This window comes from Lepisma saccharinum, chromosome 2, assembly GCF_977018435.1.
Source record: "Lepisma saccharinum chromosome 2, izLepSacc3.1, whole genome shotgun sequence".
Taxonomy (NCBI): Eukaryota; Metazoa; Arthropoda; class Insecta; order Zygentoma; family Lepismatidae; genus Lepisma; species Lepisma saccharinum.
The window spans coordinates 3651546-3678459 of record NC_139230.1 but is presented as its reverse complement, the minus strand read 5'-3'; the positions used below and the strand labels follow the sequence as shown (position 1 = coordinate 3678459).

Genomic DNA, 26914 nt, shown 5'->3' with positions numbered 1-26914 from the left:
AGCCAGGCCACCTTGGTAGCTCAGTGGTAGAGCAATGGCACGGATTGCATTTTTGTCTGCATTTTTCGATGAAAATCTACATAAGATTATATATATATTATATTATATTATAATATATATATATATATATATACACAATTAAGTCACGGCTTAAACGTTTCAAATGGCAACAATAATATACACCATGCAACTGAGGAAAACAAAGGTACGGCAATTATAATTCAATGAAAATATTCCCTCACTTTTGCTACTTGTCTTAAAAGGAGAAATTTTCAATACGACAATTCTTGAAGCTTAGTGACCCAACATGCTCTGAATGCTGACAGTACAAGAGTAGTAACATCATATTTCATTGCTTTTGCTTGTCTGACTGGTTAGGCAGGGTGTCTGCAATGTCATAAAAACACAACTTCCAGGTTTTCCGGACCAAGTCTTTAGGGCAATTCATGTACTTAAACACTTGTGCAACACTTAATCAAGTATTTAGAAATTTCACTTGTAAAAGTAATAATGAGAAGGGAAACTGAACAGAAACTGACAATTGGGAGAGGGGTATCAGCAGTGAACTTTTACTTAACACTTACCACATACTAACTAATGATTAGAGGATAAATAATACATAACTATAGTAAAATTCAGTAATATACGTATGTACTAATGCAAATATTTACCAAACTCAACACAAAAATTGTGACAAGTAGAAAGTAGATCAAAACGTAGGCTCTTTTTCTAGATTATTCCATGTACAATTTCTACTGTAACTACGGGTAATATATATCAAGTTGAAGGATAGTTTGTCCACAAAAAAAATGTAAACTTGCTTGCTTGTCCTTTCCAGTTTCTTCAAAACCCTACTTATAGTACACTTCTACAAAAATATTGATTTTTCCAGAAACTCAGTAAATCTCCCAGACTTTTGCAATAAGATGTAAATTCTAGGATGAGCCGACACAGATGCCCAGTCATATGGCCAAGAAACACAAAGAAAGTGCAAACACTCAAGGTCTTTGTGCAACATTTGCAATTTTATATCAGAGGCAGAATACCAGTTATTATCAGTAAATTTTTATACTGGTGCTCAATCAGTATCAGTAACAATTTCATTATTAAGTCCATCCTTAACACCCAAATAAAAAGAAAATCCTAGGTACAAGGATAAATTACAGGTTGAAATCCTAGCATAGAATAATCATGTACAGCAATATGGATTAACAAGTTGTGTTAAGTAATATTTTACATACCTGTCTCTGGCATATTGCTTGAATGAATGACATGCAAACCTTTTCCTTCCATTGTCACATTTGAGTCAGTGTTACGTGCCAAACTTCCAATCTCAGTAGCCTCATTTTGGGAAGGACCATCTACAGAAATAACAGTAAAGTTTGTGTAAGAAATAATATCTCCTGAACATTAAATCTGATAAATAATTACACTACAACAGCAACAATTAAAAGGAACTTAACCATTATTTTCCCCAGAATTTGAGTTTTTATTTTTACACATTTTTCTGCCAAATATACATAAGTGCAGTAGCACTTGCAGAGACGATTTCACACAGGTAAAACCGTGCCAGCGAAAATGCAGGGGAAGCCAGGCCACCTTGGTAGCTCAGTGGTAGAGCAATGGCACGGATTGCATTTTTGTCTGCATTTTTCGATGAAAATCTACATAAGATTATATATATATTATATTATATTATAATATATATATATATATATACACAATTAAGTCACGGCTTAAACGTTTCAAATGGCAACAATAATATACACCATGCAACTGAGGAAAACAAAGGTACGGCAATTATAATTCAATGAAAATATTCCCTCACTTTTGCTACTTGTCTTAAAAGGAGAAATTTTCAATACGACAATTCTTGAAGCTTAGTGACCCAACATGCTCTGAATGCTGACAGTACAAGAGTAGTAACATCATATTTCATTGCTTTTGCTTGTCTGACTGGTTAGGCAGGGTGTCTGCAATGTCATAAAAACACAACTTCCTGGTTTTCCGGACCAAGTCTTTAGGGCAATTCATGTACTTAAACACTTGTGCAACACTTAATCAAGTATTTAGAAATTTCACTTGTAAAAGTAATAATGAGAAGGGAAACTGAACAGAAACTGACAATTGGGAGAGGGGTATCAGCAGTGAACTTTTACTTAACACTTACCACATACTAACTAATGATTAGAGGATAAATAATACATAACTATAGTAAAATTCAGTAATATACGTATGTACTAATGCAAATATTTACCAAACTCAACACAAAAATTGTGACAAGTAGAAAGTAGATCAAAACGTAGGCTCTTTTTCTAGATTATTCCATGTACAATTTCTACTGTAACTACGGGTAATATATATCAAGTTGAAGGATAGTTTGTCCACAAAAAAAATGTAAACTTGCTTGCTTGTCCTTTCCAGTTTCTTCAAAACCCTACTTATAGTACACTTCTACAAAAATATTGATTTTTCCAGAAACTCAGTAAATCTCCCAGACTTTTGCAATAAGAAGTAAATTCTAGGATGAGCCGACACAGATGCCCAGTCATATGGCCAAGAAACACAAAGAAAGTGCAAACACTCAAGGTCTTTGTGCAACATTTGCAATTTTATATCAGAGGCAGAATACCAGTTATTATCAGTAAATTTTTATACTGGTGCTCAATCAGTATCAGTAACAATTTCATTATTAAGTCCATCCTTAACACCCAAATAAAAAGAAAATCCTAGGAACAAGGATAAATTACAGGTTGAAATCCTAGCATAGAATAATCATGTACAGCAATATGGATTAACAAGTTGTGTTAAGTAATATTTTACATACCTGTCTCTGGCATATTGCTTGAATGAATGACATGCAAACCTTTTCCTTCCATTGTCACATTTGAGTCAGTGTTACGTGCCAAACTTCCAATCTCAGTAGCCTCATTTTGGGAAGGACCATCTACAGAAATAACAGTAAAGTTTGTGTAAGAAATAATATCTCCTGAACATTAAATCTGATAAATAATTACACTACAACAGCAACAATTAAAAGGAACTTAACCATTATTTTCCCCAGAATTTGAGTTTTTATTTTTACACATTTTTCTGCCAAATATACATAAGTGCAGTAGCACTTGCAGAGACGATTTCACACAGGTAAAACCGTGCCAGCGAAAATGCAGGGGAAGCCAGGCCACCTTGGTAGCTCAGTGGTAGAGCAATGGCACGGATTGCATTTTTGTCTGCATTTTTCGATGAAAATCTACATAAGATTATATATATATTATATTATATTATAATATATATATATATATATACACAATTAAGTCACGGCTTAAACGTTTCAAATGGCAACAATAATATACACCATGCAACTGAGGAAAACAAAGGTACGGCAATTATAATTCAATGAAAATATTCCCTCACTTTTGCTACTTGTCTTAAAAGGAGAAATTTTCAATACGACAATTCTTGAAGCTTAGTGACCCAACATGCTCTGAATGCTGACAGTACAAGAGTAGTAACATCATATTTCATTGCTTTTGCTTGTCTGACTGGTTAGGCAGGGTGTCTGCAATGTCATAAAAACACAACTTCCAGGTTTTCCGGACCAAGTCTTTAGGGCAATTCATGTACTTAAACACTTGTGCAACACTTAATCAAGTATTTAGAAATTTCACTTGTAAAAGTAATAATGAGAAGGGAAACTGAACAGAAACTGACAATTGGGAGAGGGGTATCAGCAGTGAACTTTTACTTAACACTTACCACATACTAACTAATGATTAGAGGATAAATAATACATAACTATAGTAAAATTCAGTAATATACGTATGTACTAATGCAAATATTTGCCAAAATCAACACAAAAATTGTGACAAGTAGAAAGTAGATCAAAATGTAGGCTCTTTTTCTAGATTATTCCATGTACAATTTCTACTGTAACTACGGGTAATATATATCAAGTTGAAGGATAGTTTGTCCACAAAAAAATGTAAACTTGCTTGCTTGTCCTTTCCAGTTTCTTCAAAACCCTACTTATAGTACACTTCTACAAAAATATTGATTTTTCCAGAAACTCAGTAAATCTCCCAGACTTTTGCAATAAGAAGTAAATTCTAGGATGAGCCGACACAGATGCCCAGTCATATGGCCAAGAAACACAAAGAAAGTGCAAACACTCAAGGTCTTTGTGCAACATTTGCAATTTTATATCAGAGGCAGAATACCAGTTATTATCAGTAAATTTTTATACTGGTGCTCAATCAGTATCAGTAACAATTTCATTATTAAGTCCATCCTTAACACCCAAATAAAAAGAAAAACCTAGGAACAAGGATAAATTACAGGTTGAAATCCTAGCATAGAATAATCATGTACAGCAATATGGATTAACAAGTTGTGTTAAGTAATATTTTACATACCTGTCTCTGGCATATTGCTTGAATGAATGACATGCAAACCTTTTCCTTCCATTGTCACATTTGAGTCAGTGTTACGTGCCAAACTTCCAATCTCAGTAGCCTCATTTTGGGAAGGACCATCTACAGAAATAACAGTAAAGTTTGTGTAAGAAATAATATCTCCTGAACATTAAATCTGATAAATAATTACACTACAACAGCAACAATTAAAAGGAACTTAACTATAACCAACCAAAGGTTGGGTATACATCCCCAATACATACAGGCAGCACTCCACTCCAACCAAAGTACAAGGCCAATTCAATTCAGGTAAAATTAATAGGAATATACATTCCCAGATATGTTAAGATTAACAGAAATTAGGCCTAATTAGTAAAATTATGATAAAACATCAAAATATTAAGTAAATAATAAGCCCCAGACCAAAATTCATTGGTTATCAAAAAGACATCCTTTTTTTGGACAAACAGAATTCAGAGAGCACATGTTGTTTTTCATGCAAATTTTTTATTAAAACAGATATTTTCAGGATAACATTTGTGCCAGCACAAATTAACTTGCTTTCCCTGAAAATAACTCCAAACCACAATTATATGTGCAAACAAACCACAAAAACATCAAAAAATCGATGTTTTTGGACAAAAGACAATCGGTCTCACAGCACCAGAGCCATCTGGTGAGAGTCAGTGGAACTAGCCCTGACTGGACTGCCATCTATTGGATTTCCTTAGGTACTAGATCAAGGCAAGTAACCCAAGGTGCTGTGGACCAATCAGATGGCTTCATGGGCGTGGCTACCAGACAATGAGACTGTGATAGCTTCTAACATGTGAGGAAGCCATCTTGATTTCACTCTGTGTTGATAGTTAGGATAGTTAACATCGCTCCAAGTTTTGGGCCAGTGTAGGCCAGTGGAGAGAGGACAAAGGAGAAGCCATTGTGTTCCAACATGTGGAATATCCATTAAGTGCTGGGAAACAGCCTGGTAGTGTATAATATGGACGAATTACAGTACTTGAAGTACCTTAAAGTGCATGAAACCAATATTCATGAAAATTCGGAAATTTCAAATACCACATGGTGAGGACAATGAGTTTTCAGGAAACCATGATGCTTTGTATCCAAAGACATCCACCATTATTCGGTCCATCCTTTGTGATTTAGCTCCCTGAATCAGTCCATGTGCAAGCCAATACCCATATGTCTTAAGATACCGCTATATTTTTAGTGAAAACCCACCAGAAATTCCCCCATTTATAGTTGGAGTGAAAAGTGTTTGTTTTAAGGCCCATGTGTGATGAGGTGAATGCAGGATATGTAAGTACCATGCTTTTTGTTACCTATTTGTTGGTTCTAAGTGTAAAAACGAACCTATAAGTTTGTGCAGTGCTTGTATATAAGTAAATGTCTTAACTCCCAGAATATTAAATGTGTCTTTCCAACATCTTGATTTATCAATTCATATTTGGGCGGGTAAGTCCGGGAAGCGTACCTCTCGCTCCGGAATAAATAGGCTGAAAGTCCCTATGATAAACCAGCAATCACTCCTCGGAATGGATGCTGGTCTATTGGGGACATCCTCCATGTTAATGGTCACTGGAGGACAGCGTAGAGCTGCACGGGGATAGGTGCGTCCAGGTTGCATAGCCAGGTAGTTTTGTGGGTTCAATGAAGCCCAAGGTGGGTGAGTAGGTTAGGTTCATCCTTCCTACCACTCGGCAACGTAACCTGGAGGCACGTATCCCTGGACCAGCCGCGTAGACAAAGCCATCCGACTCCCAAATCTATCGTCAGTAGTCTTTGGTCTCCGTTTTGTCTTTTGTCTCCTTCCTGCGCGGATCGCAAGATTATGAGACTCAGTACCGGCACTCCCCAAATATGAATACCAGATCAAGGTCGTTGGAACGGCCAGCAGGTCGTGGGTTCCCACCCAATGGTAGTGCAAGTACCAGTAGTAACCCCCAACTTGACCTCATTGTGGCAATGCTCCAAGAGCAAGCGAAAGTATCTGAAAGTGTTAATCAGAAACTTGAGGCGCAGGGTCAGAAACTTGATACGCAGGGTCAGAAACTGGATGCGCAGGGTCAGAAACTTGATACGCAGGGTCAGAAACTTGATGCGCAGGGTCAGAAACTTGAAGCTCAGGGTAGGGAATTTGCCAAGGCATCGGCCGAAGTAAATCGGAAACTTGAAGCCGTAAGGACGGAATTCCAGGCCAGACTGGACTCCATCCACAATGCCACCACAAAGACCTCAGAATTGTTGACTAAGCAAGTAGCTACCAACACCAATAGAATAAGTCAGATAGAGATCCAGTGTAATGACTTAGAGTCAAGGTTAGATAGGGATTTTACACATGTGTCAGGCCAAATTTCGGAACTGAGGGAACTCGTTAGCGAAGTGCAAGGCGGTGACAATCAGACCACCACAGCTCAGATTCTAGGGAGGTTAGATGCCCTAGAAAACATATGCAGAGAGCTCACTTGCAGTGACCACATGGTCACGATCGAGAACAGGGTTCTCGAGCAAGTGAGAAAGGAAATGCCGAACTGCCAGGCGGAAAGCCGCAGCTCGCATGTATGCATTTCCGAGGGCCAAGTCACTGAGCAGCGCACCTCCTCACAACAAAGGGTTGGTGAGGAGCAGCTGCCAGCAGAACAAAGGTCTGACGATGCAAGCCTGATGAGGATTCTTGCTTGCCTGGAAGGGATGGAGAGACGAATTACTCAGTCCGCCCTTCCACTGACGTCAGTTACCATGCCCGTCTCATCTGCAAGGAATGTGTCTGTTCACCATGCCTTGCACAAAGCCAAACGACGACCTAAGGGTTACGAAAGCTCTGACCAGAGTAGTGGCTATGTGTCTCCCCCTAACAAGTACCACCCACTTGGTAACTCCCCGGAGTCCAACTCCGAAAGCTCGGACGCCGAAATCCGCAGCCAGAGGAAGAGGAAGAACCGGAGGAGGAACAAGAGCAAACCTAGGGTTAGGTTTGCTGATCTCAAACAGCTCCCAACCTTTAACGGGCAGGGGAACAGGCTGGCCTCCGATTTCGTGCAGGAGTTTGAGAGAGATCTCACTCTCCTGGAGGTAGATTTGGCGGATGCCCTCCAAATAATCTCGTTCTGTCTACGGGACGAGGCAGGGCAGTGGTACGAGAGGAACGAACGGAAGTTCAAGTCCTACTCCGATTTTAAAAGGCAGTTCCTCTCCTATTTCCAAGGGGATGGGTGGAGAGCTTCTTCCCTTGCGAAGGCTCTCAACGAAAGGTACAACCCATCCCAGCACAGATCAGTGCACAAATATTTCTGGCGCCAAGTCAAAATGATTAGGCTTGCGTTGCCAGAAATCGCCGACAACCAGGTTTTCACCCACGTTGTGCAACAGCTGCCGCGCAGCTTGAAGGACCAGCTAATCCTAGCTCCCTTCGTCTCTCTTCAGGAGGTGGCCAACTCCATACTTCGGTATGAGAGTGTGCAAGTGCCACAATATCCTGAGAGGGAAGTTGCAAGGCCAGCACGACCCAATTACGGGAAAACCACGACTCGCATTAACCGGACCTATGTGAGTCGTGGTCAGGGTGAAGCGAGCGGTTCGTCCAAAAAGGAGGACGCTCACATGTGCAAATCTGCGAGGGGCTCCCGGCCTAAGGAGTACCCAAACAGAACCAAGGTAGACCGGAGAAAGGGTGGAACGTCCCAGCGTAAGAGTTCCGCCAGCTCACACGGGTCTTCCGAGCATCTCGCTGAGGTGCATCCAAATGTGCACAACCAGGGAAACTAGGTAGGCAACGTCCTGACGTGGGGAAGGGCGATGCCAAACCTAAACCTGTCCCACAATGTTCAGATTCATGCAAGCACACTCCACTGATAAATCAGTATCAGGCAGTGGGTGATTCAATGTTGTCACGTCTTGCGCAAAGAAAATTCGGGTATCCTGTCCAAAGAGACAGTGATGGTAATTACCACATCGGACTTTGCATATCTGGACAAACCTCAGCGCAGTTGCTCAGTGCTTTGAGAAGGGAAAAGTGTGTACATAAAAATGTGTTGTTAATGGTATCCACAAATGATATGCTCCGAGGGAAGGACACCAACCAGGTGTTCCGGAACCTCCAGGATATCATTTACACCCTAAAGAGGAAAAGTGCTCAGAAGGTCATTGTTCTGACTCCTCCACCAGTTCCCAGGTTAGCCAATGAGAACCGACACAGGTTCTGGGCCATGTATGACTCATTGATTGCAAAGATATTATCCCTTGATGATAATAGCAATGTAAGGGTTCTGGATTCCTCATCGAAATTTGTGCATAAGGGCCAAGAAATGAACATGTCGCTGTTCGAAGAAACCATGGGTTACGGTCAAAACATGAGACCCGACCTGGTTCACTTCAGCCCACGAGGTATGGATACCATACTCAAGGCACTCGATGAGGTAAAATGGTTCACCAAACCAGGTCACACACCCAAGGGTAAACAAATGGAATCTCAACAGAGCGAGATGAATGCCATTCTGCCCTATGAGCAACCCTCGGGAAACTAGCCAGTGCTATTCTCGCTGGGGGTGATGGTGGCCAGGGTGTAACAATTCCAACTCGGTTAATAAGCATGGAATTTAATAGTGAGGAAACTCATTGATATATGTTTTGTACATTTTTCACTTCCCCAAAGAATAATAGTAGACAATGGTCCCCAGTTAGGGCCAAGCAATTCACTCAGGAACCCCGTTATGGAACATTTCCATATTCCCACTGGTGAACAAACCGAATGGGATCAGCAATTGTTCATGGCTGTATCCCGGACGGCCGAAAGGCGAAACAAAGCCAACAACAAGGTAAATGAATCACAGCAAAACAGGACTGTGATCAAAGTGTATGACTTAGTTTTTCTTAAATCCCATCTCCAGAGCAAAGCTCTAGAGGGACAGACCCACAAATTATTCCACACCGTCTTCGGTCCATTAGTTTGTAGGGATCAGGTGACAGATAACATATTTAATCTTGTTCATTGTGTTAGCGGTAAGAGCCTACCCAACCAACATGTCAATAACATGAAGTTGTGGAGGTGTAGCTATAAGGTGTATAGTCATTACATTGAGAAGCTCAGACTACTACATCCGGTGTTAGCATCGAGAGTACCTCAAAGAAGTTAATTCAAGCCAAGGGGCCTCTGAATTCAACGAGGACTCAACCTCAATCCCGACGGGGTGCAGCCGTTTCCCTACGACTTGCTTTGTCTGTTGGTAAGACGAGTAACTGCGCACAAATGGCTCCACCCTCGTACCCTTGTGATACTTCCCCATGGAAACTGTAGATGTCTGCTCGTCAGCTCTACGTTTCTTCCTAAACCCGATATCAGTAGGACCTAGGAGAGAAGTACGCGACGGTACGGCTCCTGCGCTATAGTATTAGTCGCATAAGAGGTATTGGTATCCCTCTAGCGCATCCAGGGTAAGACGCACGGATAGGAGTGTACAACAGGTACAAGATGAGGAGAAAAAGCTACACATTTTTTGAACACTAGTATTAATATATGTTAAAGGTCAGAGGTTTTGTGGATGAGGTTCTGTCTGGTCTGCGACATTCACCCATTTGTACAGAGGGTAGAAAAATTTATGTCAAGATCGTGTAAGGGATTATTTTATCATCGTATGCAAAAGTCAATTTCATTGTTGTGTACAAAAGTATTATCTCGTTGTTTTGTACAAAAGTATTATTTCATTGTTGTATACAAAAGTATTACTTCAGTATTATATGCCAAGGCAATTTCATTGTGGTATAAAGGATAATTTCATTATTGTATACCAGGGCCATTTCTTTGTTGGACACAAAAGTGAGTCCAACCATCATATAGAGATTTATTTCCTTATGAGTGCAAATCTATGCTAGATCACTCACTACCAATCAAGCGAAATATTGTTTAGCAATTATTGGGTATTTGCACTACCGATGGGTTGGGTTCGACCAAACCAGGGTTAGCGGTAATAGAGAGATGCAAGCACCCCCAAACATATAGGGTTGTTTATGAGGAACAACCCATAACCAACAAGGGTAAGGTCAAAGCCTGCGTGTGAAGTGGGGCCAGTGAGTACATCACTCCAACTCCCCCTCAGTGTCACCACAAAACCCCGGAGCAAACATACAAAAGTGCATGGTGTCATAGGCAGAAGCAGACCCCCAAGCATATTATGCCAGGAACCAGAGACAATCTTTTCAGCGTTCCAGCAATATGGGGAAGCAGGGAGTGTGTCAGGGGTTCGTAATCGAACATTGACAATCCGATAGACTTCACACAAGGAGTGCATTCCACAGATGGTTCACAATCCCAATGGGTAGCCAGGTCGAAGCATTGTTCCACCAAGCGAGCAACAAAAACATTTGCTGGCAACGGATGCTGCGCAAAGCCAGGCGACAGCATGCTCCACCTAAGGAGATACTGAAGAACAATTGTGAGGTGACCAAACGTGGACAACATACCAAGGTGTATGATGAACAGTTCTTCAAGGTACTGCACCTTCAAGTGAATGAGGGGCAGAAACATTAGATACATGTCTAAAAACTATTATGCAGCTCAGGTCGAGTACAAAAACTGTATTCAGTGCGACAAAGAGCAGACATTATAACCAAAATCATTTATTGAAAACTTTTAAGTGTGTGTTATATTAACCATGTATATACCGTCTAGGAAATCGTTCGATATATCGGACAGAACAATATCTCAAACATATATCCATGTGACGGACAAGAATAAGTGCAAATTTATTTTCTTTCATGTATATGTTCTTTTCGGACCAGCGAGGTCATAACAATTCAGTGTGTATTTAAATATTTTGTGTATGTATTTGGGTATAGTGTAGTAAAGGGTAAAGAAAAATGATCCGCTTCACGTATCCTTTTTCTTTTCCCGAGGGCCCGGGATATGTATAACCAACCAAAGGTTGGGTATACATCCCCAATACATACAGGCAGCACTCAACTCCAACCAAAGTACAAGGCCAATTCAATTCAGGTAAAATTAATAGGAATATACATTCCCAGATATGTTAAGATTAACAGAAATTAGGCCTAATTAGTAAAAGTATGATAAAACATCAAAATATTAAGTAAATAATAAGCCCCAGACCAAAATTCATTGGTTATCAAAAAGACATCCTTTTTTTGGACAAACAGAATTCAGAGAGCACATGTTGTTTTTCATGCAAATTTTTTATTAAAACAGATATTTTCAGGATAACATTTGTGCCAGCACAAATTAACTTGCTTTCCCTGAAAATAACTCCAAACCACAATTATATGTGCAAACAAACCACAAAAACATCAAAAAATCGATGTTTTTGGACAAAAGACAATCGGTCTCACAGCACCAGAGCCATCTGGTGAGAGTCAGTGGAACTAGCCCTGACTGGACTGCCATCTATTGGATTTCCTTAGGTACTAGATCAAGGCAAGTAACCAAGGTGCTGTGGACCAATCAGATGGCTTCATGGGCGTGGCTACCAGACAATGAGACTGTGATAGCTTCTAACATGTGAGGAAGCCATCTTGATTTCACTCTGTGTTGATAGTTAGGATAGTTAACATCGCTCCAAGTTTTGGGCCAGTGTAGGCCAGTGGAGAGAGGACAAAGGAGAAGCCATTGTGTTCCAACATGTGGAATATCCATTAAGTGCTGGGAAACAGCCTGGTAGTGTATAATATGGACGAATTACAGTACTTGAAGTACCTTAAAGTGCATGAAACCAATATTCATGAAAATTCGGAAATTTCAAATACCACATGGTGAGGACAATGAGTTTTCAGGAAACCATGATGCTTTGTATCCAAAGACATCCACCATTATTCGGTCCATCCTTTGTGATTTAGCTCCCTGAATCAGTCCATGTGCAAGCCAATACCCATATGTCTTAAGATACCGCTATATTTTTAGTGAAAACCCACCAGAAATTCCCCCATTTATAGTTGGAGTGAAAAGTGTTTGTTTTAAGGCCCATGTGTGATGAGGTGAATGCAGGATATGTAAGTACCATGCTTTTTGTTACCTATTTGTTGGTTCTAAGTGTAAAAACGAACCTATAAGTTTGTGCAGTGCTTGTATATAAGTAAATGTCTTAACTCCCAGAATATTAAATGTGTCTTTCCAACATCTTGATTTATCAATTCATATTTGGGCGGGTAAGTCCGGGAAGCGTACCTCTCGCTCCGGAATAAATAGGCTGAAAGTCCCTATGATAAACCAGCAATCACTCCTCGGAATGGATGCTGGTCTATTGGGGACATCCTCCATGTTAATGGTCACTGGAGGACAGCGTAGAGCTGCACGGGGATAGGTGCGTCCAGGTTGCATAGCCAGGTAGTTTTGTGGGTTCAATGAAGCCCAAGGTGGGTGAGTAGGTTAGGTTCATCCTTCCTACCACTCGGCAACGTAACCTGGAGGCACGTATCCCTGGACCAGCCGCGTAGACAAAGCCATCCGACTCCCAAATCTATCGTCAGTAGTCTTTGGTCTCCGTTTTGTCTTTTGTCTCCTTCCTGCGCGGATCGCATAACCATTATTTTCCCCAGAATTTGAGTTTTTATTTTTACACATTTTTCTGCCAAATATACATAAGTGCAGTAGCACTTGCAGAGACGATTTCACACAGGTAAAACCGTGCCAGCGAAAATGCAGGGGAAGCCAGGCCACCTTGGTAGCTCAGTGGTAGAGCAATGGCACGGATTGCATTTTTGTCTGCATTTTTCGATGAAAATCTACATAAGATTATATATATATTATATTATATTATAATATATATATATATATACACAATTAAGTCACGGCTTAAACGTTTCAAATTGCAACAATAATATACACCATGCAACTGAGGAAAACAAAGGTACGGCAATTATAATTCAATGAAAATATTCCCTCACTTTTGCTACTTGTCTTAAAAGGAGAAATTTTCAATACGACAATTCTTGAAGCTTAGTGACCCAAAATGCTCTGAATGCTGACAGTACAAGAGTAGTAACATCATATTTCATTGCTTTTGCTTGTCTGACTGGTTAGGCAGGGTGTCTGCAATGTCATAAAAACACAACTTCCAGGTTTTCCGGACCAAGTCTTTAGGGCAATTCATGTACTTAAACACTTGTGCAACACTTAATCAAGTATTTAGAAATTTCACTTGTAAAAGTAATAATGAGAAGGGAAACTGAACAGAAACTGACAATTGGGATAGGGGTATTAGCAGTGAACTTTTACTTAACACTTACCACATACTAACTAATGATTAGAGGATAAATAATACATAACTATAGTAAAATTCAGTAATATACGTATGTACTAATGCAAATATTTACCAAACTCAACACAAAAATTGTGACAAGTAGAAAGTAGATCAAAACGTTCTATTGTATTTGTGTGAACAATTATTACAGAAAGAAAGAGACATACATCGGAAATATTCAATCCAAAATGCTCTCGCTTTGTGTCCATCAGTTAACGTTATTGCCTTGCAAGCAACAAGTCCCAGATTAAATTTACTTAAGTATCTCATATCTTTTCCCTATTTATGCATGTGTCAAATTTTGATTTATTATTTTAACTATCTGGAAAAGAACTGCTCGATCATTCTATGTTCTTTCAATATAAAGCTATCAATACTTCTTATAATACTTATCCTTTGGGAAGAGCAAGTGAACCATGGGGTCCTCCCACCATATTCGCCAATGCTTTGAATATGCCTGTTTTTGGAGAATTATCCAAAATGCAAAAGCACACACACAAATAATGAACCACTTGAATCCACGGAAGCCTATTCACGAACTTTTGCCTGACCATTCCTTGCTCCTTCCCTCTTCCCCAACATGTAAGTGGCAACAGGCAGAAGGTTGTCATTTTTAACTCCCCAAATTGCAGTCAGCTGCTCTGCAGTGTGGAAGGTCGTAAATAGGAAATGTTTACAGCCAAGAGAAAGGAACCTGTGACTTAGCATTGGGCTAGTGCCAAGACTAGGCACTGACCAAGGTCTCCAAAGACACGTGTGACATTGGAAACATTCCAAAGGTCGGCCTTGCCTGACAGCTGCCAACAAAGCTGTAAGCTGTAAGGTTGCCAACTGACCAAGTGAGTCCACGTGCCAATAAATGAACTTAGGCGAAAATAGTCACAATGATAAGGAAGCTCTAGGAAGGCCACACGGTAGGGCAACTTGACGAGTAGACAGATAATACTATAAAAACCACTTAAAACATAAAATAAAGATCCTGTTGTGTCTGAGCATTCCTGGCACGGGGAACTGCTGACCAATTGAGAGATTGTTGGCTGTGGCTAGACCAAAAGGTATGATGGCCTTATATGTCTGTTGTTTGTGCATTAGATTACTCTTCTAAGTCAGTTACTTGATATATATAATTAGTTAACATTAAGAGTGCACTATATGTAATCCCTAGGCTACGTTTTTAGAATAAACATTGTGAATATGAGAAAAGCGAGTGTCTATCCACATCTCAAAAACCCTTCTGAGTCACACTCCCGAGTAACGGCTTCTGCCAGTTAGAGGCGGTTACACAGGATAAATACTAGTGCTACGGATCTCATGCAGGTGTAGGTGTGCACTCGATCTCCTTGTCCGAAGCTTGCCACTTTGCTCTTTGATGCAAAGTGTTGAAGGTTAAACATCGTAGGAAACATCCATTTACACATGGTTTTATCCAGAATTATTCCAGGTGTTGCACACATTATAGTTTTCTCTTGGATAAAATGTTGGAAAACACCCACATTACCAGGGTTTCTACAATTTTGTAGAAACAAAATTCCCTGACTTTTCCAGACGAAGTCATTTGGACAAATCATGTATTTAAAATGAGGTAAGAAGGTCACTCACTCACTACACTTTAGCTAACCATCAGTATTAGAATCCCACTTATCCAAATTTTTAGAATATTCACATGTTAAAAGTAATAACAAGACAGAAAACTGAACAGAAATGGACTGTTGGATACAGCCATCAGCAGACACATCCTGTATTGATGAGTGGCATGTAATAAATCACAAGAATTTGGTATAAATAATAGAGTAAAATTTAGTAACATATGTAGTAATTCTAATATCAACCAAATAAACCAGTGCTAGGGTGACCAGACGTCCTGATTTTCGCAGGACAGCCTTTTTTTTTTTTAGGGTCATGTCCTGTGGTCTGCAATGACTCTCCAAAAAATTAAATATGTCCTATTTTTCAACAGTGTCCTGTGAAATGTCCTGCAAAACATCCAGACGAATTGTTTACCTGTGTGAAACTGTTAGTGCCTTTTAAATTAATAATATTCTTAGTTTGCAAAGAAATACCTGCAGATCTAAAAATTCTCTCTCTCACTTCACTCGCAACCTTAGTCTTACTATCAAGCTTATATTTATTGCTCAAGCATCCCTTCGTGATATGATATGCAAGATACCAAGTGATGACAAAGTATTTGCAGGAGAGTTTTTAAAATTGAAAATAAACTAATTCTCAAGATTTGCATGTTTGATGCATTTGATAAGATCTGCGATGATTACTACAGCTGCGGGAAGAGACAAATATATTATCCATATTGCTTAATATGTTAATATTACTTCACAATGTAGATATGGATGTTTTATGGTAAGAAAGTAAAGCAACTCAAATAAACAAGAGAGATAGGAAGGTTAATCTGTAAAATTAAAAGGAGAAACAAAGAAGAGAGGAATGAAAAGGGACTTTGTGATGGAGTGGTTGAACGCTAGGGGTCGAATACCGGCCTGGGCATGGATGTTCTTTGTGAGTGTCCATTCATGAATTTAATCATATCATCACTCTTATTAATTGTTGCAATTAGCCAAAAGTGACAGAAAAGCGACGTTAAATAGCAAAAATCGAATCAAGAAGAAAACAGATTAAATAGAATTGTGTAATATTTCAGGAGACGTGTAAGCAGCATGACATTTCCTTTGGGGAACGATGTGCACTTTTAGTTATAGCTGCAATATCCCCCGTATGCATCCATGGATGTCCTGCTTTTTGTCTCAGAAAATCTGATCACCCTAACCAGTGTATAAACCTTTGATGTCATGTATTTGGCTAAATTTTGGTATACACGTTTCTTAACATCTGAAATATAGAATTTTTTTATTATTATTTTTCATGTTGCCGGTTTTTTGAGTTATGAAAATTTGAAAATTGACAAAATTGCCCAAAAACCGCTCACTGCTGAAACTTGAAATACAATTTGCAAGAGACCTGTTTCAACTACAGGGCTCGGCATGGTCTCATTTTAAAGTTTATGAAGAGGGCTTTCATTTGATATACATGCTTGGTTTCTTGCGATAAACAAATTTTGAAAGTTTTTTTCAAAATTTTATTTTACAATTTCTAAAAAAAAGAAATTTTCAAAAATTTTGATCATATTGGTACACATCTACTGAAGATTGTCAAAATGTCAAGGTGGTATCTCTTTTGTATTTTGAGTGAGAGACAGTTAAAGCTCAAGTGTGAGTCATCCCATTCCTGCAGTGACTTGTTTATTCCTGCTCTCCTATGCTTCTTTGTCCAAATGGATCAGTTGTGGTGTAGCTGTCAGTGTGTGTACATCTCAGTTAATTCTGAGCTGTGAATTGTTTGAAACTTGCTTTATTAGTGTCTTCATTTTGTTTTTTAAAAAAATATATTGATATGGATGGCAAGAAGGGTCCATTTACTGTTGTAATCCTTTGAGGAAAAAGGGACACTGGCGTAGTAAAGATCTGAGCTTGGATGATTTCTTTAAATTACGGAATTGAAGAAAACATGAAAATTTGCACTTCCTGTAGACTGCAGTTGGGGAAGGTAAGGTAGGTTATCGTTCCAGAAAAAGAAAATCCTTCAGGGCCAGATGATAATGCTGGTCCTAGTTGCAGTAAACAAGATTCAGAATATATGGATGTTGATACAGAGTTCAGCTACTTGATTGCCTCTTTGATCTCTCTTGGTGAGTCTCCAGCGAGTAAGAAGAATAATGTGTAGGGTTCCACAACAGAAGTGTTTTCTAGGTCAGTGTGATTCCTGTCCCAGCATAATTGATTTCAAGGAAGCCTTGCTAACAAGCCTTGAGGAAGAGATGATTGAAAATATAACCTACAAGCAGTGGATATCAGTGGATTACTGTTCTTTTGAGACAATTACTAAATTCACAGAGGAATTTGTTCAAGATTTTTCAAATCAGTTGATCAACCTCAAGAGAGACGATTTTATAGCCAAACAGCAATCATCATATTTATCTGAAAAGAAAAGTTCTCTAGTGCATGATAAAGCTGTGGTGACATGTGATTTTGCTGAGAATTACTCATTTTTTTGCAGGATGAAGTACAAGGGTTCCACTGGAACAACTCAATGGCAACAGTTCATCCATTTGTAGTATATTTTAAGGACAATGAAGATATTCTAAAACATAAGTGTTATGCCTTCATTTCAGACTGCTTGATTCACAACACAGTTCTCGTCCATGTTTTTCAAAGATAGCTTTTAGATTTCTTGAAAATTGATTGTCTGTCAAACTTGCAGAAAGTATATTACTTCTCTGATGGTTCAGCAGCGCAATGCAAGAACTGCAAAAACTTTGCAAATTTGTGCAACCATCACAGAGATTTTGATGGCATTGCAGCATTGTAAGGGAGTGTGTGATGTTGTTGGAGGGACAGTAAAGAGGCTGGCAGCCTCTTTCAAACCAAATCATGACACCACTCCAGCTATTTGAGTGGGGAAAGGAGAACATTCCATCAATAACTTTCTTTAATGTGACAAATGACGAATATTTGGAAGAAGAGAGACTTTTACAGACACAATTTGGTGAAGCTGTAGCTGTAACAGGGACTCACAATGTTTCATGCATTCATACCAGTAAGCACAGAAAAATTGGAGACTAAAGTGTTTTCTGCATCTGAAGAAACTTTGGTACATTGTGTTAAAAGTTAATGCAGATGTTGAAAATGTACCCTTTGAACATATCACAGGTTTTGTAACATGTGCGTATGAAGCCAATTGGTGGGTGGGATGTGTACTTTCGAAAGATGATGTAGGACATGAAGTGCAGGTGTCTTTCTTGCATCCTTGTGATCCAGCACAGTCATTTAGTTATCCAAGGCGACCAGATGTTCTTAAAATCGCAAGACACCCAGTCCTTTGCAAAATGGACCCTGTAACAGCCACAGGTAGAATATACCAGCTGAAGCAAGATGAGATGACACAAGTATCATACATTTTATCAAAGAAAGACTTTCTGTATCACTAAGTAGTTTCTTGGTATGTATGCTTCTGTATTTATAATGTGGTTAGGTATGTTTGAGTTGGTGTCTTAAGTCCACTTTATGCACAGTAAGGCTAATTTCTTTTTTTTTGGAAATTATAAAATAAGTTTATTAAAAAACTTTAAAATTTGTTTTTTGCAAAAAACCAAGCATGTTGTATATCAAATGAAAGCCATCTTCATAAGCTTTAAAATTAGATGATGCCCAGCACTGTAGTTGAAACAGGTCTCTTGCAAATTGTATTTCAAGTTTCAGCGGTGAGCAGTTTTTGGGCAATTTTGTCAATTTTTAAAAATTCAATAACTCAAAAACCGGCAACATGAAAAATAAAAAATAAAAATTTCAGATGATAAGAAACGTGTATACCAAAAATTAGTCAAATCCATGACATCAAATTCCAAAATTTATATTTTCTTGGTTGATTTGACATGGAAAAAATTACTCATTTCTGCACTTAGTGCACTACTACAAAAATGTTGATTTTGCCAGAAACGCAGCAAATTTTCCTGATATTAACATAACTTTCCCACAAAAAAGTAAATTCCCTGACTTTTCAAGGATTTCTAGGTTTTCCATCCCTGCAAGATGGTTGTGTGAGAGATTATCCAGTAAGAGATCCAATTGTTTTATTTTCTAGTGGAAAGACTAATTATCATAGATGTTTGGCAATCATTTGAACCTTCCTTAATGTAATGAGCATTGTTTGCATTTTGAAAAAAAAAATATTTATGTTTGAAAAAAAAATATTTAAAATTTACCTTGCATGCTTGTATTGAACAAGGCATTCTCCATTGAAAGAAGCAACAGTAAATATCATAGAGTACTGTAATTAACATAGAAGTAAATTGGAACCTTTGTGAAACTAATTAACTGACTTTTCATTTTGAAAAATTCCAATTTATGGGCAAAAAACTCCCAGTTTCACCCATGACACATTCTACAGACTACTACCACTATTCCCCTCTTTCTGAATGTTCACAGAGGGCTTGAAGGGGTTTCATGTATGAGATCAGCAGTAGCACAATCAGTAGTAGAAAGTATTGATTGAGTTGGTGTTTTAAGTCCACTTTGTGCACATTAAGACTAATCGGGACTGGACCTACAGTTTAAATTGGGATCCGAACCACTAAGTGCCTCCAGTTAGTAGTAGAAAGCATGTAGGAATATTATTTTAATGCTAAGAGAAATAAAACTGACCCACGTAACCAAGAAAAAAACCTAGAATTTTTATCAAAATGCTAAATGAACTAAGCCTAACCTAGGTACAAAGGCATGTGGGACTATTAGGTCCTAACTACAATAGCATGTAGGGATATTAGGTAATGATTTCGATTTTTCCAAATTTCCTAAGAGAAAGACAAATTATCGGATGTTGGCAGTGATTGTCACATGAAATTTGAACCTTCCTTAAGGGAATGAGCAGTGGTGGAGCGTGACCTTTCCAACAGTGTAAGCCTATCATGATGAAGGTTATTTCCCATTGTGCTTATTTTTAGGCTGACATGGTTAGTGATTTATCCACACACATCGACCTCCCCCCCCCCCCATTTTTTTCAGAGCACTTCCCTGGAATTTTTCACCAAATTAAAAATTCTGGATAAATCCCTGGGATTGGTGTTTTCTTTGCTAGGCTGTGTATCTCGTACATTTCAACTGATAATTAAGTCAGTCTTATTCCTATCACAATGAGTAACGTAATGATAAAAAATATGCAAAATTAGATAAAATGAATAATAATAATAATAATAATAATAAAGTAACGAAAACAGAAGGACAGAGAAAAGTGCTGAATACTTTTTACAACCGCATAACCAAGTATCAGCTTCGTGCCCTGAATCACAAAATCGGCGCACTTTATTTTTCGTTTCTGTTACTATGCCTGCTAGAGAAGGAAGGGGTGGGCCTACCTACATCCACAAGTTTCTTCTTGGCAGCAAAATCCTTGCTGGGCTGGATTAAGGCGTCTTCAACAAGTTCTCCACCCCACCGCACAATCACACTCATTTTATTCCATAATGCACTTCACTATCACACCACAGCACAGCACAGGGTCAACAGTCCGCTTTCAATAGATGGAATTCGCAAAAGCAATACCTCGACAACAAGAACGGGGAAACAAAAATAAACCAGATCCAAAATTGGTCACTGCTCAAAGCAGTGATCTTTTGGACTGTGAGGGGAATATCCCTTTCAGATATAAATAAATTCCCTCTCTTGCCTTAAAATTCCCTATATTTAGTAAAAAAAAATGCTCACTAATTGTAGGGACATATCCAGAAATTTCTATCAAAGGACATGTAAGTGCTTTCTTGGGAAACTGTAAAAGTAAAATCTAGCAACTAAAAGATCATAAACAGCTTTTCAAACACTGTTCGAAGAGTGTTTGAATCACGGACGACGTAATTAATAATACTTGGTTTACATTAACATGAGATTTGTAAAATTGGTTCAATCCTCAGCTTTCATTAACATTTATTTATTTATTTTTGCACTTTTGAGCTCAATTATTACCAGCTGAGTTCATACATAAACGGAAAACAGAGATCATAATATTTCTGATGTTTATGCTCTCCTACAAGCTAAAAACAGAAACAAGAATTTAGCACATCAATGTGTATCTAGTTTTCCCGTATCCCGCTCATTTTTAGGTTTATCCTTTTTCCCCTTCCTGTTGGATTTTTGCTTCAGAATTCCCTGTTCCTGGAAAAAACCTCCTTGAAGCACCACCGGCTCAAATTTCCTTTGCAGTCAACCATTCATACCCGACAACGCTGGAGCCCCTCCTCCTCTTGCAGGACCTGTGTCTCGCTGGCGCGTATTCAGTGAAGCCAACCCAAGCATAATGGTGCTAAATCTCGCACAAGTTTAAAAAGTCGTTTGTAAGTTGGGGATATAAATAAAACAAGAGGGCCACTTTTCGTTGTGGTTGAATTTTCTCAAACTTTTCACGTATAACGTCAAACCCATGCCATTGGTTGAACCATTCGAATTTATATTTATGTTTTTGTTATAAATTAAGATTAATAATATGAAAATCACAGAACAATTTAGTAGTATGTAGCATAATTTCGGAGTTTAAACGACACCATGGATGTCCAGAAGGGGAAAGGCAAGGAAACACTTCCTGAAAAATGAATGTCAACCATTTTCACACATACAATTTCATTTCAGTCACATCAAATTGTTAATTATTGTAAGGGCGTTGCAGAAAAATGTTAACTTCAATTTGAATTCGTATATTTTGAGAAGGGAAATATACCTAGTTTACACCAACCCCTGAAAAAAAAAATACTTTGCTTAATCCTCCCTGCTGGAAAGAAATACTGCGGACGTCCATGAACAACACTTTTCTAAACATGAGGTTTGCCATGCTGCTGTAAGCCTGTGGCCGTAGGTTTACAAACCTAGGGTTTGGCCCGCTCTTCTCCCTATATTCCTTGCTCTTCTCCATCCAGATACGGTAGGCACTGTTCCTTGGCGGTCAAAAATTTGTAAGGCAACATTCAGACGGCTTACAACTTTCCGCAAGCAGAAGGCGGGAATTCCCATGTGCCTCCTGGTGCTGAAGTGTTGCAATCTAACAAACAGGATCTCAAAGACTGGTATTGGGCCGAGTTGAACTTTGAAGTTTTTACGAATTTTGCCATATAATTACATACATTTTACTAGAACTAATAAAGTGTAAGCCCGGCTTACATGGACACTCCGTGCCTGGGAATGAGTAATGTTTGGATTCCAAAACGGTAGCTATTAACCCTTAAACGCATAGCATGACCATATGGTAACGCTCAACATTCGCACACTTTCATGCTAGAGGCTTGTCTATATTGAGTGTGTAGGCAAATCTAGTGACAGAAATCGCTCTTGGAAGCATAAAGCTTGTGTTTGAGACAAAGTAACGGCATTGTTGTGAGAGGATGTATTTATTTTGACCTTCAATTTTTTTTTTCAAATGTCATACGCTGGCAACAATTAAGAATGACAACATGGAACTTTTGACATCGCCAATTACACGAAGCGTCATTCACAATTCCTAAAATAAACAGACAATAGGATAATGCTATTTTATTGAAAGCGAGGGAGAAATACTTTGCTATAATATTACAATATTAAAGTAGGAAAACAAATAACGAAACTGATTTTATAAAATAATTAATATTTGCCCTTGCACATAAAATGATTAAATAAAGATTTAGCTTACGGATTTATAACTAAGACTAAATTACTTCTATCTTGTGTATTGTTGAGAAATATTGGTATTAGATAGAAATGTATTTAATTTGTGCTTAACTAACATTTGCGTGCAAGATAGAAATAATCTTAGCCATCTTGGATTTGACAAATAATGAAAATGTTGCATAAACTAGGAAGAATAATTATTAGCCTATAAAATCTGAATTAGATGTTGCAAAAATATGCAAATAATATAATAACGTAAGATAAAACATAAATATATAGTACCTGAATTATGAAAACAATTTAATATAAATAATTTAATCCAAGTTATTAACTTGAAAGTATACAAATAAAATAAATTCAAATATATGACTGAAATTTGCCTAACATGGCCGTCATTACAAACCTAACCACAAAAGCAGCATTTTTACGTAGGCAATCTCATCTGATGTCTGAACACAAAGTTTCCGTAGTGTTGTACGATAAGGGAAACCCACATGGCTAGAATGCGTGAACCGATACCAGAAACCTCTTCGTATCTCACACATGTGAAGAAGACAGGAGCAGTTTGTAACCAAGACAATAGCAAATGAATGGCAATTGGCAAGTATAGAATTATACGGGAGTATATGGAAGTGAAAGGAAACATGCAGTAAGTTATCGTTAAAACTCTACAGTATGCTTTAACAGATGTAAATTGAAATCTAACATTGTGAATGTAGAATGATGAAATCACAATAAAATAAAACGAACTTGGGCCTATTTTAATATTAAGAGAACTAAACCTGACCTGCCCAACCTAAGAACAAAAGCATTTAGGGTAATTATTAAAATGCTAAGGGAACTAAAGCTGAACTACCTAACTGGTCTCACTGCAGAACATGTGCTGCTTTTTTCCTCTAAACAGACAAACAAAATTTATATCCCCTGAAATTACGTACCTTTTACTTCTATTTTCCGGCATTACTTTTCAGATCACTATTATAATATTGCGCATAAAAAATGTTTTCCTGCTACTAAAAGCAATGCATTTCTCCATTCGTTCAAGTCCATATTGTTTACGCACAGTTGCTGTCATTTGTTTCGGAGTCTTCCTCTCCGCACAAAAGTTTTGCTACCTTGTGTTCCGACATCAGACGAGGAATGCCTACAAGGTTAGGTTAGGTTCCATTAGCATAAATACAATGAAAAAATATTCTTTGGGCTAAGAGAACTAAACCAAGCTAGCCTACAATAAAAATGGCTTTTCCCGTGATGTCAAAACACAAGGTTGCTCAGGTGTTGTGCGATAAGCGAGACCCTTCGTTTCACGGAATTAGAGTTGATTTGTCGTTCCGTGTTCCACCCACACACACACAGTTTCTTTCATTATGTCAGACGAGGAATGCTTACAAGGTTAGGTTAGGCCTGTTAGGTTGGGTTCCAATAGCATTGAAAAATGTTTTTCCTGCTACTAAAAGCAATGCATATCTCTATTCGTTCGCGTCCATATTGTTTACGCACAGTTTCTTTCATTATTACGACAAGGAATGCCTACAAGGTTAGGTTAGGTTTCATTAACATAAATACAATGACAAAATATTATTCAGGCTAAGAGAACGAAACCTAGCTACCTAACAACATAGGCATTTTTTTTGCTTTCACTAGATTTGTGCAGGAAAGTGTGCCACCATGTAACTTTTTCCTAACAAGAGCAACCAACCTGGATACGTATTTCTCGTTTTTTTAAACTTACTTTGGCCCAAGTTCCATTTGTTTTATTGCGATCTCATCATGCTACGAATGCAATTTTTACATGATTCGATTTCGATGCATGTCTGTTAACACATACTGCGGAGTTTTAGCGATTACTTAAGAATTTGTTCAATATATGCTTTCGTGGTTAGGTTTGGTTCCCTTAGCATTAAATTAAAGTCCCTAAATGCATTATACTAAGGTTCTGATTTACTTCTACATTCATTCCCATGCTTCAACGATATTTACTGTCGCTTGTCCATGGAGAATATTTTGTCCATGAGAAGTGCGTAAAGTAATTTTCAAATTCTTTTTTTCAACATAGGCTAAATAACTTTTTTCGAGTCCAAACAGTGCTCATTACTTTAAGGAAGGTTCAAATTTTGTGTGACAATGATTTCCAAAATTCTACAATAATTAGTCTTTGTGCTAGGAGAAATCATAAAACAATTGGAACAGTTACCCTTACTTTTCCAGATTACTAACTACAAAACATTACCAAAAAATTATGAATCGCGTTCCTCCTAAGTCGCCCATATTCTGCAGTCTTACCACCTAACCTAACTACAAAACAAAATCTTCAAACATTTTGGTGGCAAGAAGAAAGAATACATCTGAACACTACATGGTGAAGAAACAGATTCTGTGAATCAATACCGGAAACCCCTTCACACCTCACACATATGACCAAGGTAGGAGAGGCAGTTCATAACTAAGATGATAGTTGTTGGCTGTTGGCAAGTACAGTTATATAGAAGTATATATGGAAGTGAAAAACCAGTGTCAAGGAAACACACAGTAAGTAATCGCTAAAACTCTTAATTATGAGTTAAGAGACATAAATTGAAATTGAACCATGTAAAAAATGCATACATAGCATGATGCAATCACAAAACAAATGGAAATTGGGCCGATTATCCCTTCATACATTTTTCATTGAATAGTGGTCAGGATACCAATTTTTTCTAACCATGTCCCGATATGGTAAAAATCTGATATTCCCCGGACACCTATAACTTCTTCGTTTTGTCAATTTTTGACATTTGTACTTACCTATCTGCTTCGCGAAACATTCTTTAAGGTGTATTCACGTTTTTTTGATCAAAGTAATTGCAATATTTCACATAATTTTAACTATGTTTGCCTAACCTAACCGAAACTAACCTAACCACGTGCCAATGGTTCGCAATTATTTTGCAATTTCTAGATCCTGATACTACCACGACACAAAATTTTAACTATGTTTGCCTAACCTAACCACACGTCAATGGTTCGTGGGTCAGAGAATTAATTTTCAACAAAGAACATGAATTTCCGCTATGACATTCCCACATCACACAAAACACCTTCCAGATGTTAGACAATGCTACAGGAACTTATTACCGTAAGTAGTTTCTTCTGTAAAAATGAAGAAATCTGTCCGGGGAATATCAGATTAGTACCGTTACTATTAAAGCGATTTTTATTTTAAAAGTAACATTAACTGCGCGCAAACCACAACAGGGATATTTCAAACCACCAGAATATGGCGTGCATATGAATAGGAATGTAGACGCAGAATCTTATTTTTCAAGAACATTTATGTCCTTATTTTCGCAAAGACATGAAGTGTACTTTTATTTCACACTGTCTCCTCCTTTAAAAATTTGAATTAACAACACAATAATTCTAAATGCTAATAATGAGTCATACTGTACCTTCGTGTTCTGAAAGTTTTCTGCTGCTATTCATCGAGGACTTTCTCTCTTTGTTTCGCCTACATTTTGCTTTTTGTCTTGCTAGATCCCGCCTAAATTCACTCTTTTCCATTGTCTTATATCGCTTACCCGCACGGATGTTTCTAAATAAATTATATAAATCCATAGCAATTATTATATGCAGAAACTTAGAAGAAATTCGATTTTAGCTGGCTTTTGACGGGCAACTTCTGGAGACGTTACCATAGCAACGAGCGATACGTCACTAAACAAGCTCTTACTTAATGCTATTGGTCGAGACGTCTTGAATTTCTTATTAAAAATTTAGTTCAAACGTTTATTAAGTAATAATAATATACTGAACGTGAATTCATATTTTTCCCACGCTGTTCCACTCTTATACGTAAGTAGAAGAAATCAGATTTAAGCAAGGTACATAGAGATTAGATAAAGCCATCCGAAGATTGCCGATCTTGCACGAACGCGTGACGTCACCGGAGAGGCTGTGAGCTCGACTGAAGCAGACGGCCCCTAGCATTTATATGGGAGATTCAGAGAGCAAAAGTATGTTATTACTTTTAGGAGGGGAGAATTTTAATTGTCATTCTCCAAGATGGTAT

General features: G+C 38.1%; 1 protein-coding gene across 1 annotated transcript in view; it reads right to left on the bottom strand.

The window, feature by feature from the left end:
• Positions 1-26451, bottom strand: part of LOC145983871 (uncharacterized) — a 78262-nt gene extending 51811 nt beyond the window's left edge. Inside the window, exons 1-4 of the mRNA XM_083116938.1 lie at positions 26295-26451; positions 4413-4532; positions 2828-2947; positions 1242-1361 (exon numbers count right to left, since the gene is read on the bottom strand). Of these exons, the coding sequence (XP_082973064.1) occupies positions 1242-1361; positions 2828-2947; positions 4413-4532; positions 26295-26406 (472 nt within the window). The 5' untranslated portion in view covers positions 26407-26451. The remainder of the gene's footprint in view (positions 1-1241; positions 1362-2827; positions 2948-4412; positions 4533-26294) is intronic.
• Between the last annotated feature and the right edge of the window lie 463 nt (positions 26452-26914).